Genomic DNA, 18,169 nt, shown 5'->3' on the forward strand with positions numbered 1-18,169 from the left:
GAAAGATCACAAAAACATGAATAGGGGAGTTTGTAAATAGTGAACCCCAAAGTGGCAGGGTTCACTGTAGATGGATGGTCCACCTTCCCTGCTGCTTAGCTAGTCGTATTTGTCTGCTCTGAACAGAGTTCTATCTAGCCGCACACCCTTTTGTAGTTATGTAGCCAGGACTCGGAAATATGTATAAAGAGCTGTAACTCCATTCTCTGCATGATCTTCTAAGCAGGAAAAGCTCATCACATTTGTTTTTGAGTGAGCAAACATTGGAGGGTAGAATGTCAGTGAGGTCAACCATAATGCAATATGGCCCACAATGAAAACATGTTTGCCAAATGGTATCTGTCAGTGATTCCAAATAATTGACTATTTGGAAAAGATGGATGTGATTCAAGTAAATATAGCAATCAGGCATTAAATTTATATATCACACACAAGCACTGAAACATGAAACAACAGTTGTTGCTTTAGGGGGCGCTGGTATTAATTTTCTCCAGGCAACTGTTCCAAAAGTTCAGCAGTCTGTTGTCTTTATTTGCACAGTAGTCTGTGAAGTCTTTGAGCAGGCGGTCAGCCAGCCTCTCATCACCCAGAACACCAGTCCTCCAGGCTTTGGTCAACATGGTGTTGTAGGACCAATAGTAGCCAACCCGATCTTCACCACTCATTGAGCTCTGGCTGTTGGATGTGGTGGAGTTCCTGCGCCGACGCTGTTGCCCACTGGTATACTTTTTTTTTAAGTATGGCAGTTGTAGCAGGACTGTGCCTGAAAGGGGCAGAATGAAGTTTTGCATTTTCAAGAAAATACATAAATTCTGTATGTCTACGTTGTGGGACCAACCTGTTATGTGGATGTATTGGGGTCTGTTCTCCGACGGGAAATTAAAAGCTGAAGCAGAAAACTTGTCGAGTACGAACCCAAATCTGTGAGAGTATTTATGTTGTAATGTTAGACATTTAATTGGGAAGTTACGAAAATTATATGATTTCTGTTTCAAGGCTATACAGTGGATAGGGACCGGGCCTGACCACGAATAGTGAAAATCTGTGAATAATTGACGAACATAACAATTGCATTGAAAAGAAAGTTGTTTTTTCAAACCCAAAATATTTTTGAATAAGTGGGGTCATATCTCCACCAAGCATTTTCCACAAAAAAAATGGACAAAAAAAAAAATAAAAAAAAAAAATAAATCTTCTCGGTGAATCCACGGGTGCCGTACCGCAAATATGCAGGAGTCCACTGTACATCAAAATCTGAATGCCTTTATTGCGCACATAAAAAAAACAGTGCCTTTAAAAGAATTACTCTGTGTAATGGGCAGATGGGTGACTGTCATTAAGACCCGTCACCGTTGAGCTTTTAGGTATGGGGATAATGGGAGCAATCTTGATATAGGTTGAGACAGATCCTAGTTGAAGTGGCAGTCCCTCAGTACCTGCCCTGGGATGTTGGCTGGGCCTGCGGCTTTGCAGGGTCACAGAGGCTGCATCACTGGATCACACAGTGAGTTTACTAACTGTGGAACTAGACTGTTTCACAAGAGCATGGCAGTCTGGGAGAAGACTAGGCGGGAGTAGGGCTAGGCTCTGTATGCTCTGTGTATGTTCGTATACAAAGTCCAGCGTTTTAGTCTCTCGTAGTAATCCTTGGCAATCCAAGATGGCACCGCGGCGGATGGTCGCCTCGGTTCTGTGCTCTCTATTACTTTCTTTGTTTTTGTCATTTTCCTCAGGCTTTGGCAACCCTATGCCACTTTCTGACATGAGGGAAGACTTGCTAAGCATTAGGGAGTCTTAGCAAAACTCAACCATGAACTCAAGCGAGGGAAAGTCGATCAACTCATCCACTGACTGTAATGACTGTATATCGATTGAAATCGTTTTAAAAGGTAATCGATTGTTTCGAAACTACGAATGCATTACTGTATTTGGATGCGTGTCTTTTTTCGCACTTTTAATGATAAAGACGTTAAGCATTACTTGAATAAGTTTTCCTGTCTGCGATCATGGGAGTATCAAACGGTGTAGTTTTTTTCTGGCACTATTGAGTGGGCCGGTCTGAGTGGGAAACCACATCTCCCATGATCCCCTACGCACAGAAGGACAGGGCAAAAGAAACGAAAACGTCCCGCAAAGCTTAAATTAGAAGTATGGACACATTTTGGTTTTGCAGTAATGAAAAACCATTGAGGATGAATCATGACGGACATTCAAAAAACTGTTTTCTGACTGGCGTCATCTACAAGTCAGGGAATACAAGTAATATGAGAACTTGAAGCCATGAAGTTGATGTACAATCACCAGGAACCAAGAAGCAAGTGAGGCAAACAACTTCTAGCAGGTTTTTCCCATGACAGCACGAGAGCTAAAAGGTTGATAAACACGCTTGGGCCGAGGTACAAAATTCCATCTCAGACATACTTCCACTAAAAGACTATGTAACCACTACGGCACACATTGTTACAGCAAGCAATAAATATGATAACATTTGAGCATTACGTATTTTGTGTTCAATTACAGTAAGTGTGTTTCTTCAGAATCAGAATCATCTTTATTTGCCAAGTATGTCCAAAAAACACACAAGAAATTTGTCTCCAGTAATTGGAGCCGCTCTAGTACGACAACAGTCAGTCAATTGACAGAGAACACTTTTGAGACAAAGACATTGACAAAAAACAGTCACTGACCAATAAAGGGTTGCTAGTTATCTGGTAATGCCGGTACATTTGTTTTTTTGTGCAAAAAGATGCAGAGTCGTCTAGCGCTTAGAGCAGTTCGAATGACTACTATTGCAATAGTCCGGTGCAATGACCATTGTGCAAAGGGCGCAAAGGAAGGGTAGGGGGGGGTACCAACAATCCTGTCAGCAGTTTTGATTGTCCGTTGCAGTCGGAGTTTGTCCTTTTTTGTAGCAGCACCAAACCAAACTGTGATGGAAGAACACAGGACTGATTCGATGACCGCTGTGTAGAACTGCCTCAGCAGCTCCTGTGGCAGGCCGTGTTTTCTCAGAAGCCGCAGGAAGTACATCCTCTGCTGGGCCTTTTTGAGGACGGAGTTGATGTTGATCGCCCACTTCAGGTCCTGAGAGACTGTAATTCCCAGGAACTTGAAGGTCTCGACATTTGACACAAGGCAGCTGGACAGCGTGAGGGGCAGCTGTGGCGAAGGATGCCTCCTGAAGTCCACGGTCATCTTGAGTCTTGAGCGTGCTCCAGCCGCTCCACTTCCTGTTGATATGTAGACTCGTCACCATCCTTGATGAGGCCGATGACAGTGGTGTCATCTGCAAACTTCAGGAGTTTGACAGTAGGGTGCGTTGAGGTGCAGCCGTTCATGTAGAGAGAGAAGAGCAGCGGAGAGAGAACACAACCTTGGGGCGCCCCAGTGCTGATGCTGCATGTGGATGAGGTGGCCTCCCCCAGCCTTACCTGCTGTGTCCTGCTCGTCAGCAAGCTGTAAATCCACTGGCAGATGGCAGGTGAGACGCTGACCTGGAGAAGCTTGGAGGAAAGGAGTTCAGGGATGGTGGTGTTGAACGCTGAGCTGAAGTCCACGAACAGGATTCTTGCGTAGGTCCCTGCACTGTCGCGGTGTTCTAGGATGAAGTGCAGTCCAATGTTGACTGCATCATCCGCAGAACTGTTCGCTCGGTAGGCAAACTGCAGGGGGTCCAGCAGGGGACCTGTGATGCTCTTGAGGTGGTCCAGCACGAGACGTTCAAAGGACTTCATGAGCACAGATGTCAAGGCGACAGGCCTGTAGTCATTTAGACCCGAGATTGTAGGTTTCTTGGGGACTGGAATGATGGTGGAGCGTTTGAAACAGGATGGTACTTCGCACAGTTCCAGAGATCTATTGAAGATTTGTGTGAAGACTGGAGCGAGCTGGTCCGCGCAGACTTTTAGGCAGGATGGGGACACGTGGTCTTGGCCTGTCGCTTTGTTAATCTTTTGTTGTTTGAAGATGCGTCTCACATCCTGTTCGCGGATGGTTAACGCAGAAGTCGGTGGTCTGATAGTGGTCGGTGGTGCGGGGTGTGAAAGTTTTCATCCATCCATCCATTTTCTTAGCCGCTTCTCCTCACTAGGGTCGCGGGAATGCTGGAGCCTATCCCAGCTATCATCGGGCAGGAGGCGGGGTATACCCTGAACTGATTGCCAGCCAATCGCAGGGCACATACAAACAAACAACCATTCGCACTCACACTCACGGGAAATTTTTAGAGTCTCCAATTCATGCATGTTTTTGGGATGTGGGAGGAAACCGTAGTGCCTGCAGAAAAGGGTGTGAAAGTGTCCTTTTCAAATCTGCAGTAGAAGGTGTTCAAGTCGTTGGCCAGTATGCTATTGTTCTCGGTTTGGGGGGATTGTCGCTTGTAATTTGTCAGCGATTGGAATGCATGCCAGACTGATTTAGAGTCGTTAGCGCTAAACTGTTTTTCCAACTTTGCTGCATAGTTCCTCTTTGCAATGTTAATTTCTTTCGTCAGCTGGTTTCTAGCTCGATTATACAGGGCCCTGTCCCCGCTTTGATATGCGTCCTCCTTAGCTTGGCGAAGCTGTTTAAGTCTGGCAGTGAACCACGGCATGTTGCTGTTGAATGTGCGAAATGACTTTGTTGGTACACACACCCCTTCACAGAAACTGATATAGGATGTAACAGTGTCCGTATATTCATCCAGGTTGCCAGCTGAATTTTCAAAGACACTCCAGTCTGTGCAATCTAAACAGCTTTGAAGTTCCATCTTTGCTTCATTGGTCCACTTTTTCACTGTTTTCACTGTAGGCTTGGCGCATTTAAGTTTTTGCCTGTACGTCGGTATTAAGTGAATTAAGCAGTGATCAGACGAGCCCAGGGCTGTACGAGGTTTTGCACGGTATGTGTTTTTTACTGTAGTGTAGCAGTGGTCTAAAATGTTATTTTCCCTGGTAGGAAAGTCGATGTGCTGCTTGTATTTAGGGAGTTCGTGGTTGAGTTTAGCTTTGTTAAAGACCCCAAGAATAATGAGGGGTGAGTCTGGGTGTTTTTTTCAATTTCGTTTTCTTGTTCGGCGAGCATTAGCAGTGCGGCATTCGTGTTAGCTTGAGGCGGAATGTACACGCCAGCCAGAATGAATGATGCAAATTCACGCGGCGAGTAGAATGGCTTACAGTTAAAAAACAGCGACTCCAAATGCGCGCTGCAGTGTGTGCTGAGCTACGTGACGTCCGTACAGCATTTTTCATTGATATAGAAGCATATCCCGCCGCCTTTTGTTTTCCCCATTAACTCCGTGATGCGGTCTGCTAGGTGAAGATGAAAGCCTGGAAGCATGACGGTGCCATCGGGTACAGCCTCACAAAGCCAAGTCTCCGTAAAGCACATGGCGGCGGAACGTCCGAAGTCTTTACTGGTCTTTATCAGAAGATGAAGCTCATCCATTTTGTTGGGTAGGGAGCGTACAATCGCGAGGTGGATGGACGGAAACGCCAATCTGTATCCTCTCTTGCGGAGTTTCACCTGGATGCCGGCTCGCTTCCCTCTGTGGCGTCGCCTTCGTCTCCATGCGCCAAAGACTGTGGTCACTGCTCCGGTGAGTAACTCGGCCCCCCCGAAACTGAGCGGATTTGCAAAAGAGAAAGAAAGTCCAGAGTAGCCTCCTTGATGGTTAGCAAGTCTCCCCTTCTGTGAGTGAGTCGTGTAATGTTTCCAAAGACGAACGAAAAACACAAAAACAATACTAGCGAGTGCATAACCGAGGCGACCACACTGGTAGGCGCCATCTTGTGTTTAAAATTTGTATTATTTCTACGCTGAAAAACAACATTAGAAGTAGCAGGTAAACCTACTGTTAATTCAACCTAAAGCGCTGTTACCATTTCGTCTCAGAACCAAGATTCGAACTGGCAACCCTTTGGACACTGGACGAACTGCTCTTCCTACTGAGCGACAGCCACCCAATGGACCTTGACTGTCCATTTTGTTCTGGCCAACATTTATAATAGTTCTTCACATTCTCCTTCACATATACAGGTTTTGGACTTTGAACAGGTAGCAAGTTAATTTCTGCTATTGCTGCTTGACTGAAAAAACAAAAAACAAACATGAAAACATTTGGGAGGATAGTACAGTATAGCCATAAAAACCTGTTCAATATGGCCTCTTGAAAGAGCTGCATCCTTTCCCAGTAGGTCTCTGGTTCAAAACCTGTTTGATGAGCAAATATGATAGATGTAGAAATGATATGAAGAAAAAAAAAAACACATACATTGGGATTTTGTACCTTCGAACAAGTTTTCGCTACCATTCTTCATCAGACATTGAATATTAAGGGTAATGAAGAGTTGGGCTCTCAGTGGATCTCCATACAGGTGTGACGTCAAAGCGAATGGACCCTCCAAAACAGGAACCAATAAGTAACCACAGGATGCCGCTTTCCTGTGCCAACCTTGAACCTAAAAAAAGTATTAAAACAGACTTGAAAGGGTACAGTACTAATGTGAGACATTACAGCCTCCTTAAGTCAAACCAGGTCCCGAGTGATAATGAAAGCAAAGAGTAACTCTTAGTAGCTCTGAATTGTAAAAGCCATACCCACAATTTCACAATATTTTTAGGAACACGCCTACAAAATTAGGTGTAGATCATATATTGTGAGGACTTCACTTCCACTCAACTGCAGTATCTACTACCAAGAAAATACAATTTTGACACCTTTCAGGTGTTGTTAGGTTATATGCTAACCAAATTTGTTTTTAGCAAGGTTGGGTTCTACGCATCATGTCGTCAACTCGGGCTGTCCCGGTCTGATCACGTGATAAAAAATCTGGGGCAATCACGTGATTTTCAGCTAATCAAAATTGTGTGAAAAAGATCGGTTTTTATTCATTTTCTGACATTTTAAATGTCACAAAGTGACAAAAAAATCCAAAGGTACAAAGATCTAAAATGGAACCGTAATAGCTTTATTTTATATTACACAATTTAACTTTTCAGGTTTTTTTTTCGTACATGTATAAGTCTTCCTAAAAGAGACACACGCTCCGTGCATGCGTGTGTGTGTGTGTCTGTCTATTTATCTGTCTATCTGAATAAAAATTATATTTTTCGTATATATTTTATATGTATGTATATATACTATATACATAGGCTACACACCCCTGGTAGAGTCACCTATGGCAGGTGAGGGACCAGACAAAGCACAGCTCAAAGACCCCTTATGAATAAGACAAATTATGGACTCAGGCTTCCCTTGCCCGGATTCGGGTCACCTGGGCCCCCCTCTGGAGCCAGGCCTGGAGGTGGGGCTCGAAGGAGAGTGCCTGGTGGCCGGGCCTGCACCCATGGGGCCCGGCCGGGAACAGCCCTAAAGGGTAACGTGGGTCCCACTTCCCATGGGCTCACCACCTGTGGGAGGGGCCATAGGGGTCGGGTGCAGTGCGAGCTGGGCGCTGGCCGAAGGCAGAGACCTTGGCGATCCGATCCCGGGCTGCAGAAACTCACTCTAGGGACATGGAATGTCACCTCTCTGGCAGGGAAGGAGCCCAAGCTGGTGTGTGAGGTTGAGAAGTTCCGGATATAGTCAGGCTCACCACACATGGCTTGGGGTCTGGTACCAGTCCTCTCGAGAGGTGTTGGACTCTCTTCCACTCTGGAGTTGCCCACGGTGAGAGGCGGCGAGCAGGTGTGGGTATACTTATTTCTCCCCGGCTCGGCGCCTGTACGTTGGGGTTCACCCCTGTGGACGAGAGGGTAGCCTCCCTCCGCCTTCGGGTGGGGGGACGGGTCCTAACTGTTGTTTGTGCCTATGCACCAAACAGCAGTTCAGAGTACCCACCCTTTTTGGAGTCTTTGGAGGGGGTGCTGGAGAGCGCTCCCGCTGGGGACTCCATCATTCTGCTGGGGGACTTCAATGCTCACGTGGGCAATGACAGTGAGACCTGGAAGTGCGTGATTGGGAGGAACGGAACCCCCGATCAGAACCCAAGCGGTGTTCTGTTATTGGACTTCTGTGCTCATCACGGCTTGTCCATAATGAACACCATGTTCAAGCATATGGGTGTCCACACGTGCACTTGGCACCAGGACACCCTAGGTCGCAGTTCGATGATCAATTTTGTGGTCGTGTCATCGGACTTGCGACCGCATGTCTTGGACACTCGGGTGAAGAGAGGGGCGGAGTTGTCAACTGATCACCACCTGGTGGTGAGTTGGCTCCGATGGTGGGGGAAGCCGGTCCGACGTGGCAGGCCCAAACGTATTGTGAGGGTCTGCTGGGAACGTCTGGTCGAATCCCCCGTGAGAAGGAGTTTCAACTCCCACCTCCGACAGAACTTTGCTCATGTTCCGAGGGAGGCAGGGGACATCGAGTCCGAGTGGACCATGTTCCGCGCCTCCATTGCTGAGACGGCCGACCGGAACTGTGGCCGTAAGGTGGTCGGTGTCTGTCATGGCGGCTATCCCCGAACCCGTTGGTGGACACCAACAGTGAGGCATGCCGTCAAGCGGAAGAATGAGTCCTATCGGGCCTTTTTGGCCTGTGGGACTCCTGAGGCAGCTGATGGGTACCGGCTGGCCAAGCGGAATGCAGCTTTGGTGGTCGCTGAAGCAAAAACTCGGGCTTGGGAGGAGTTCGGTGAGGCCATGGAGAAAGACTTCCGGATGGCTTCGAGGAAATTCTGGTCCACCATCCGGCGTCTCAGGAGGGGGAAGCAGTGCACCATCAACACTGTGTATAGTGGGGATGGGGCGCTGATGACCTCGACTCGGGACGTTGTGAGCCGGTGGGAAGAATACTTCGAAGACCTCCTCAATTCCACCGACACGCCTTCTTCCCATGAGGGAGTAGAATCTGGGTTCTCTGAGGCGGGCTCTCCTCTCTCTGGGGTTGAGGTCACCGAGGTGGTTAAAAAGCTCCTTGGTGGCAAGGCCCCGGGAGTGGATGAGATTCGCCCGGAGTTCCTAAAGGCTCTGGATGTTGTAGGGCTGTCCTGGTTAACACACCTCTGCAACATCAGGGACAGTGCCTCTGGATTGGCAGACTGGGGTGGTGGTCCCCCTTTTTAAGAAGGGGGACCGGAGGGTGTGTTCCAACTACAGGGGGATCACACTCCTCAGCCTCCCTGGTAAGGTCTCTTCAGGAGTGCTGGAGAGGAGGGTCCGTCGGGAAGTTGAATCTCAGATTCAGGAGGAGCAGTGTGGTTTTCATCCTGGCCGTGGAACAGTGGACCAGCTCTACACAGTTCGCCCAACCAGTCTACATGTGTTTTGTGGACTTGGACACGGCGTTCGACCGTGTCCCTTGGGGTGTCCTGTGGGGGGTGCTTCGGGAGTATGGGGTACCGAACCCCCTGATACAGGCTATTCGGTCCCTGTACGACCGGAGTCAGAGTTTGGTCCGCATATCCGGTAGTAAGTCGGACTCGTTTCCGGTGAGGGTTGGACTCCGCCAAGGCTGCCCTTTGTCACCGATTCTCTTCATAACTTTTATGGACAGAATTTCTCGGTGCAGCCGAGGCATAGAGGGGGTCCGGTTTGGTGGCCTCAGTATTGCATCTCTGCTTTTTGCAGATGATGTGGTTCTGTTGGCTTCATCAAGCCGTGACCTCCAACTCTCACTGGAGCAGTTCACAGCTGAGTGTGAAGCGGCTGGGATGAGAATCAGCACCTCCAAATCTGAGACCATGGTCCTCAGTCGGAAAAGGGTCACATGCCCTCTCCAGGTCGGGGATGAGATCCTGCCCCAAGTGGAGGAGTTCAAGTATCTTGGGGGTCTTGTTCACGAATGAGGGAAGAATGGAACGGGAGATCGACAGACGGATCGGTGCAACATCTGCAGTGATGCAGACTTTGTATCGATCCGTTGTGGTAAAGAAGGAGCTAAGCCGGAAGGCGAAACTCTCGATTTACCGGTCGATCTACGTTCCTACCCTCACCTATCGTCACAAGCTGTGGGTCGTGACTGAAAGAACAAGATCCCGGATACAAGTGGCTGAAATTAGTTTCCACCGCAGGGTGTCCGGGCTCTCCCTTAGAGATAGGTTGAGAAGCTCAGTCATCCGGGAGGATCTCAGAGTACAGCCGCTGCTCCTCCACATCGAGAGGAGCCAGATGAGGTGGCTGGGTCATCTGATTCGGATGCCTCCCGGACGCCTCCCCGGTGAGGTGTTCCGAGCACGTCCCACCGGGAGGAGACCCCGGGGACGACCCAGGACACACTGGAGAGACTACATCCTTCGGCTGGCCTGGGAACGCCTAGGGATCCCCCCGGAAGAGCTGGATGTAGTGGCTGGGGAGAGGGAAGTCTGGGTGTCCCTGCTAAAGCTACTGCCCCCGCGACCCGACCTCGGATAAGTGGAAGAAAATGGATGGATGGACATAGGCTACAGATAATATTAATTTGAGAAAATTTGGATGCACACTCTTTTTTTAATGGATTGTATCAGATAGGGGCTCGTATCAGTAGATCCTTAAATTGAAAGACTCGGACTCGGGTGCATCCCTATCGTCAACCTTTAGTTATGCTAGTTATCGCAACATAAACGGGAACTCCCTGTATATAAGCTACTAAGCTGTTTTCTGGGTTTAGTGAAGTGACGTTCAGAATATAACTGACGCAATGCACAAGGGTAGTAGTGACGTTAATTTCACTCAACAACAGGGGGGGATGTAGCCCAACCTGGCGGCTCCCTGAGTTGGATAAAAATTGATACATTATTCTGTTTTAATTCTTATTCCATGAATGCAATATTAATCAGAATACTTTAGACTAGTGTTGGCACAAACAACGTATTCTGCAAAAAACAAAAAAAAAAGAAGGCTTTTTAGTTCGCCTTTAAAAAATTGTGAGCATTGTCTGCAAAGAAACATGCCTCACTGTTCCACTGCGGAGGGGAGTGGAGCTGTCCTACTCTCACTTGCTCAGTATGACAGATGTTTATTTACTCCTCAACCTCTTTTAGAATGTTACTTCTAACAAGTGTAGTTTATTTGCTGTGATGGAGCTGAGGATTAGCCGGTACGAAGCAAACTAGCTTAGAATTTAGAGAAACCAAAATATTAGACAGTTGTCATAATGATGCAGAACTACTTTAGACCACTGCAAACTACAACCTCAATTATAAACATGTTGTTAAATTCATACTTCTCTAAAAGCATTACCTTTGCAAAGGAATTTTTTTTGAGACAGCTCTTATATTAAATTATACTGTACAGGTCATCACAATGTTGTGGCTGGTCTCTGTATAAAAGTATCATTGTTACCGCTAACGATTAGCTGAATACCTACAGTATGCTTGCCAGCTGCCAAAGATATGGTAGAATGTGTCATGAACGGAACAGAGGATAGGACCAAAAAATGCACAACTCCAAAACAAATGGACAGTTTCAAAAAGAGAGGTTTAATATACGGGCAGAGGTCGGTACACAGGCAGACAATCCAAAAAAGGCAACAGTATCCAAAAACGTGAGGCAAAAAGGCGAGGTTGATAATTGGAACAGGGTCTAGTCTTACTGTGAGTCTTTGACGTGGAAACAAGGAATGCTGGAACGCGACGAAAAGGTACAACGAACTGGCGACGAGAAAGAATGAGACACGAGGTTAAATGCAAGGGGTAATTAGGGTAAACGAGGCACAGGTGGTGAAGATGCTCTCAGGAGCAGGTGTGTATGAAACAGGGGGAAGACAAAAATTGGAACACACACCCATGACAGAATGTACAATTTGAGAGACTGAAACACTTGTATATGATCCAGGTGCTGAATAATATTGTTGTGCCGCATCGATGTCTGAAAACACTGATGTGCATGAAATAGTTCTAATTACAACTACTGCTTATGATTACATTTTAGCAATACAATATAATTTTGATGTGGTGTTTCAGTTTAATTGAATTGAAGTCATTGTAATTTCCTCAAGTGTATTATGGTGTTATGTTTTGTTCATGTTTCCGCAAATATAGAGGCTTTTACAGGCTTTGTTTTTAGGGTGTGGACATCAGCATGTCTAGCTGACACTCAAGCATTTGTACAAATAAAAGGCAACACCTCCTTTCAAATAAACATCAGGTACTTGAATGTTCGGTAAATGAATGCCCACAGGTAGCCAGTAGTTGAGTAAATACTGTAAATGAAAATAATGCAAAGGCAGGTTCCAATAATCAAGTTAATAGATGCTTGTTTTCCCATCATTAACTCATTCACTGTCCGGAGTTCCCCCATATTGCCAGTCATTTCAGAGCATTGTGACTTTCAAGTGCCACAGAATGTTGTGTTCTGGTACAATATACGCACCAAAACTACCAAAAGAAAGAGTACACTCTCTTCTTTTACCAGGGGAAAAAGTTTGTTTCTATTGTTTTCCGTTCCTTAGTAATGGGCAATAGAATATGGGTTGGTTTCTCCAAAATCTTTTTTTTTTTTTTTTTTTTTTTTTTTAAACAAACAGAAGAGAAAACAAGTTTTTTTGTGAAAAGAAACATCAAGCATAATAATAATAATAATGAATGTGATGGTTTGAGCAGATAAAGGTCCAGCTCTTGGGGGGGGAGTGTGGGGGACAAAAAAAAACATTGGACAGCAACAATATAGAAAATGCTAGAGAACATCATGAAGAAAACATAGTTACCATCTCAAAGAGGGCTGCAGCAGTGACAGCCATCCAATGAAGTTTGATCTCAAAGGCAGAATTTAGGGAGAAGTTGCCATGGTAATAACAGGTGCACCATTCAGTTCGACCCCGGCGATTATTAGCATCAACATCCAGAGTGACTGTCTTCTGCTCTGGGACTGTAGCAGCTAAAGAATAGACATGGAGTGAGAAACACAAGGCATAACTGGCAGGACATATGATGAGGACGTACAAAAGAGATTTTAAGGATTGCCTGCAGAATACTGTAAACTACAAATATGGTACATTCTTTCTTCCTGCTCTCGTACAGTGCAGACGCTTTTCTCCTTGCTGCTGCTTCTTTCGCCTCTGTTTCTATTTCTTCTTCCAAGGAAACTGGAAGAAGTGACTCCTAGATATTTTTAAACTTGTGGGAATGTACTTTTTTTGTCGATGGAGTCAGTTGTTGCCATGATCCAATTATTTATTTTTTTACCCCCTTATGCGTGAGCGTGGCCTGCTAGTTAGCACAGGCCTGCTATTAGCAATGAGACCAGCAACAAGATGCCTCTCTATCCCACTGAGGACTATCATATACTGCTACAGAGGGCGTCGGTCCTCGAAACGAAAATCCACTGTCTTGATGTGTATGTGGATGTAAATGAACAATCGGTAATGAAACCACTCTACCGATGTCTCAAAATGGTGAGGAGAAATGTGCCTAACAGACAGCCACTTGTGCAACAAAGAGGATCCTCGACCACCACTGAAAGGTATGAAACTAAATCATACAAGAAAAAAACGTTAATAGTTGGTGATGGAGCGCTCAAGGATGTGAAACGTTTTTGCAGTGAGAACACCACCAAAGTACCGTATTTTCACGACCATAGGGCCAGGTTCCCTCTCGTCATTGTCGCAGTCAGTCTCGTTGCCGGGGGGCTGAAAGCTCGGACAACAGTCAAAGCAGATACCTTAGCCCAAGCAGCCACAATCCATTCACATATGGTGGCGTAACGCACTTGGCGTTGCCTCCCAGTCTTAGTTGCACTTGGTTTTTCAGTGGCTGTGAGATGGGGGCGTATGGAGTCAACAGGGACGGTGACGCGTGGAAAAAACATCCGGTCTCTTTACGCACACCTCACTCATCCACTCTCTCATTTTCTCCTCGTCCATCCAGCCCTTTTGATTGGCCTTAACGATGACTTTGGCTGGAAACATTTCTTTAGGCAGCGTCTTCCTCTTACAAATCACCATAGGGGGCAATTTCTGTCCATTACCCTGACAACAGTAAAAGCCGACTTTTCGTGCCTCGTTGTGCGTATCTCTACCATGGTCGTCCCCTTCTACAGTGTGGTTCACTGGGATGTCGAAAGTGAGCGGCACCTCGTCCATGTTGGTGATGTGGTTGGGCAATCTTTTTACTGCAGTGGGAGCGGAAGATGGCCAGCTTTTCCTTGTAATCCGCCGGAAGTTGCTGCGCCAGGGTAGTCCTTGCCCGGATGGATAGATTACGCCGTTTCATAAAACGAAAGCACCAAGACAGCCCTCCTTGAAAATGTTCGATTTTCATTTCTTCTGCAAGAGTTATTGCCCTCAGTCGAATGGTGACAGTAGCTTCTCCCGGCTGTTCTTTGCTCATTAATCCATTGCTCGAGTTGGTCTTCTCGCCTTGTTTCTGCGGAAACTCAGCTTCGTCTTCTTGACTTGGCGAAGCTCTTTTTCCTGCTTCCTCCACTTGCGAACCATGGATTTGTTGATCTTGAATTCTCTCGCAGCTGCTTGATCCCCATGTTCCTCCGCGTAACTGACAGCTTGCAGCTTTACGCTCACCCTTCCCACTTTACGTCCGCATTCTGTACTCAGTGACGTCCGCCTTTCCTCTATATAAGCAGCGTGTCGGCAGAAAATGCTCCCAGTCAGTCAAGCGGAGTGCTCATCACACAACATTTATAGATTTTGGAACTCAGTGCACACATAAGACGCGCCACATTATAAGGTGCCCCGTCCATTTTGGAGAAAATTCAAGACTTTTAAGTGCGCCTTATGGTCGTGAAAATATGGTACTGTGTTTTACCAATGACATGGTGTCAGATATCCCTAAAAAATCCTGTAGATCACTAATGGGCACCCAACTGTGAAATATGTCATTATACACACAGGGGCCCTGGATGTTGTCAAGCAACAAATAAGAGGTACTGAAGCGAGATTTCACTGATCTCCTAACAAAAGTGCAATGTTTGGATGCTGAGGTTTTCGTAAGTGGACCTCTCCCAACGGTACGAGTTGGAGATGAACGTTTCAGTAGGCTCAGTCAATTAAGTAAATGGCTGTACTGCATTATCTGTGAATTTCATTGACAATTGCCATCATTTTTGGGAGCGCAGACATATTTTTACAAGGCAGACGGTTTCTGTCTAAATAGACAAGAGTTAAGTTGTTGGCCCGAAAGGAAAACACTGGCTTTGTTGACCTGGCTGAAGGACAAAAAGATGTAGCTGTTCCCAAACAATCGGAGGACAAGAGATAAGGTGACACGAGGCGCAGATGGATTTATGGTCATCTCTAAGGATGTTGAAATTCTATCAGTTGACATTAAAGATATGGCTATTTCTGATCATTTTTGTGTATTTTTTTATTTACAGATTCTTCCAAAAGTTCAGACAACCTCTCTATCTATTAAGATAAGGTACATAAATGAGAGTACAGCCACTAGGTTTATGGAGACCATAACTGTGCCACAAACTGTGAATGTTGAGACAATTGAACTTTTGGATAATTTCACCTGGAAAATCTTTAAATGTCATGAATGCTGTTGCTCCTATTAAAATTAAGACAATATTGAGGCGACCTAGCTGTGGAGGAGCACAATGATGGTAAATACCTCAAAATGAAAGTGTAGGAAAGCAGAACGTAAGTGGAGAAAAACCAAACTCCAAATTGACTATGAGCTCTACAGACAAAGTCTTTGTAATTTTAACCAAGAGTTAGTCAGGGCTAGACAGCAACACTTTTCTAAAATGATCAGTAAAAACAACAATACTCACACACTGTTTGATGTGGTTGACAAGCTCACAACCCCCCCAAAATAGATAGCTCCAGAACTCTTAACAGCAGATAAATGCAATGAATTTGCTTATTTTCATAAAAAAATAAAATCCATCAGGTTAAATATCAGCACAAATCAGCAAAATGATAAAATTATACTACATCTGAACCACCCAGGAAAAACTCTAGTACCATGTCAGAATTTGATAAAGTTGACCAAAAAACTGTAGAGAAAACGGTTCAGCAGTTGAAACCATCGACAAGCTGTCTTGACTCAATACCATCTGACTTTTTCAAAGTTATTGTGAAGTCTGTGCTAGCTGATTTGCAGCAAATAATCAATTGCTCACTTCAGTCAAGCAACTTTCCTAAAGCTCTTAAAGTAACTCCCATTAAGCCTCTTTTAAAAAATAGAACGCTGGACACATCCATGTTAGCAAGCTATAGACCCATCTCAAATCTCCCTTCCATAGTCAAGATTGTTGAGGAAGTTATTTTTCATCAACTCAGCAATTTCTTGAAATTAAATGGACTTTTTGACAAATTTCAATCAAAGTATTCGAACTCATCACAGTACAGAATCTGCTCTTATCAAAGTGCTAAATGATAAGGTTGAATACTGACTCGGGAAAGGTGTCAATTCTGGTCTTGTTGGATCTCAGTGCGGCTTTTCATATGGTAGATCATAATACACTGCTTAACATGTTGAAAATGTGGGTAGGACTAAATAGAACAGTCCTTAAATGGTTCAGGTCCTACCTGGAAGAAAGGAGTTATTTTGTAACCATTGGAAGTGTTCAATATCATCGAATGGCAATGACCTTTTGGTAAATATCTGGAGTTACTTTCTTTAAAAACCACAGACCAAGTCTGAAACCTTAGTGGACTGATAGATTGCGACCTGCCTTTCTTTTTTGAACAAATTTATTGAATCAATGTTTATTTCAGTTTTTCAGAACATGTAAGAGACGGCAGCACAGTGAACCACTGGTTAGCATATCTGCCTCACAGTTGTGAGGACCGTGGTTCAAATCCCGGCCTGTGTGGAGTTTGCATGTTCTCCCCGGGCCTGCATGGGTTTTTTCCGGGGACTCCGGTTTCCTCACACACCTCAAAAACATGCATGGTAGGTTAATTGAAAAAAACTCTAAATTGCCCATAGGTGTGAATGTGAGTGCAAATGGCTGTTTGTTGATATGTGCCCTGCGCTTGGCTGGCGACCAGTTCGGGGTGTAACCCGCCTCTCGCCCGAAGATAGCTGGGATAGGCTCCAGCACGCCCGCGACTCTAGTGAGGGTAAGCGGAATGGAGGATGAATGAATGAATCAGAATCATCTTTATTTGCTAAGTATGTCCAAAACACACAAGGAATTTGTCTCCGGTAGTTGGAGCCACTCTAGTTGACATTGACAAAAAACAATTGTGTAAAAAGATGCAGAGTCCTCTAGCACTTAGAGCAGTTCGAATGACTAATATTGCAATAGACCGGTGCAATGACCATTGTGCAAGAGGCGCTGAGACTTCAAGGAGTGTATGGGGTTTAAAGTGACGAGTAGTGCGATAATCTGGGACAATGTTGGTTGTGCAAATGTTACAGATACTCCTCCAACAGTGTGCAAATGGAGCAGATGCTACTCTGGCATGAGTGGCCAGTACATGCAAATAGTGCAGCATGGCGAGACAAGTACAGTGAGTGCACGAGTAATACATAATTGGCCCCACAGAAATGTGACAACGAACTCAAGTCAAAAAAATTGCCAGCTTGTTGTAATGGAATTATAGGTTAGGTGTTTAAGAAGTTGATCGCAAGAGGGAAGCAGCTGTTGGAAGAGAATTAACAAAACAAAACAAAAAACTCTGCAGTACTAATACCGTATAAATTATATACTTTACATGCACTTTTTTTTCCTTCTTTTCTTTTTTCACTTATTCCTTTATCTCCATTTTTCTTTTTTCCCTTCTTTTCTTCCCTTTTTCCTTTTCTTCTTTTCTCCTTCCCTTCTTTTTTGCCTCTCTTTTCTGCTTTTCCCCTTTTTTCCTTACTCTTTCTTCTTTTCAATATTCACGAGCACCTAATCTAATTTGATCAGCCAAAGTGGTTGGATTTTGGTGCCCAAATGTCAGTAAATTGCTCAGAATTTAAGTGTAGTTGTGCTGTAATTTTCTCCATATTATATACCCTTTTCAAACCCTCCCGCCATTGCTCAAGTGTGGGAGGTTGAGCTTTGAGCCAATGCTTCGTAATCATTTTTCTTGCCACTAGCAATAGAATTTGTATTAATTAAACTTATTATTTTTTTAAACCCTCTTTTAGTGGAACCCCCAATATACAATGTACCATTTCCAATGACATTGCATTTTAGCATGATTTGGATTTCACCCACAACTCCCCGCCAAAAAGTTATCAGAATGGGACAGTCCCAAAAAATATGTGAGTAGTCTCCTACATAATTGCAATTTCTCCAGCACAAATTAGATTTATTTTTGTCAAAATTAAATGTGATAGATGGAGTTCTAAAAAGCTGGAATCCATTT

General features: G+C 45.0%; 1 protein-coding gene across 17 annotated transcripts in view; it reads right to left on the reverse strand.

Annotated features, from left to right (window-relative positions):
- Positions 1 to 396: 396 nt before the first annotated feature.
- depdc5 (DEP domain containing 5, GATOR1 subcomplex subunit) overlaps positions 397 to 18,169 on the reverse strand; it is a 238,272-nt gene continuing 220,499 nt past the window's right edge. For all 17 annotated transcript variants that reach the window (XM_061796516.1, XM_061796515.1, XM_061796514.1 and 14 more), the window contains 5 exons: positions 12,608 to 12,777; positions 6,266 to 6,437; positions 6,129 to 6,189; positions 839 to 921; positions 397 to 763 (listed from right to left, as the gene is read on the reverse strand). In XM_061796516.1, coding sequence (XP_061652500.1) covers positions 465 to 763; positions 839 to 921; positions 6,129 to 6,189; positions 6,266 to 6,437; positions 12,608 to 12,777 — 785 coding nt within the window. In that variant the 3' untranslated portion in view covers positions 397 to 464. The remainder of the gene's footprint in view (positions 764 to 838; positions 922 to 6,128; positions 6,190 to 6,265; positions 6,438 to 12,607; positions 12,778 to 18,169) is intronic.

This window comes from Phyllopteryx taeniolatus, chromosome 14 (genome assembly GCF_024500385.1).
Source record: "Phyllopteryx taeniolatus isolate TA_2022b chromosome 14, UOR_Ptae_1.2, whole genome shotgun sequence".
NCBI classification, from domain to species: domain Eukaryota; kingdom Metazoa; phylum Chordata; class Actinopteri; order Syngnathiformes; family Syngnathidae; genus Phyllopteryx; species Phyllopteryx taeniolatus.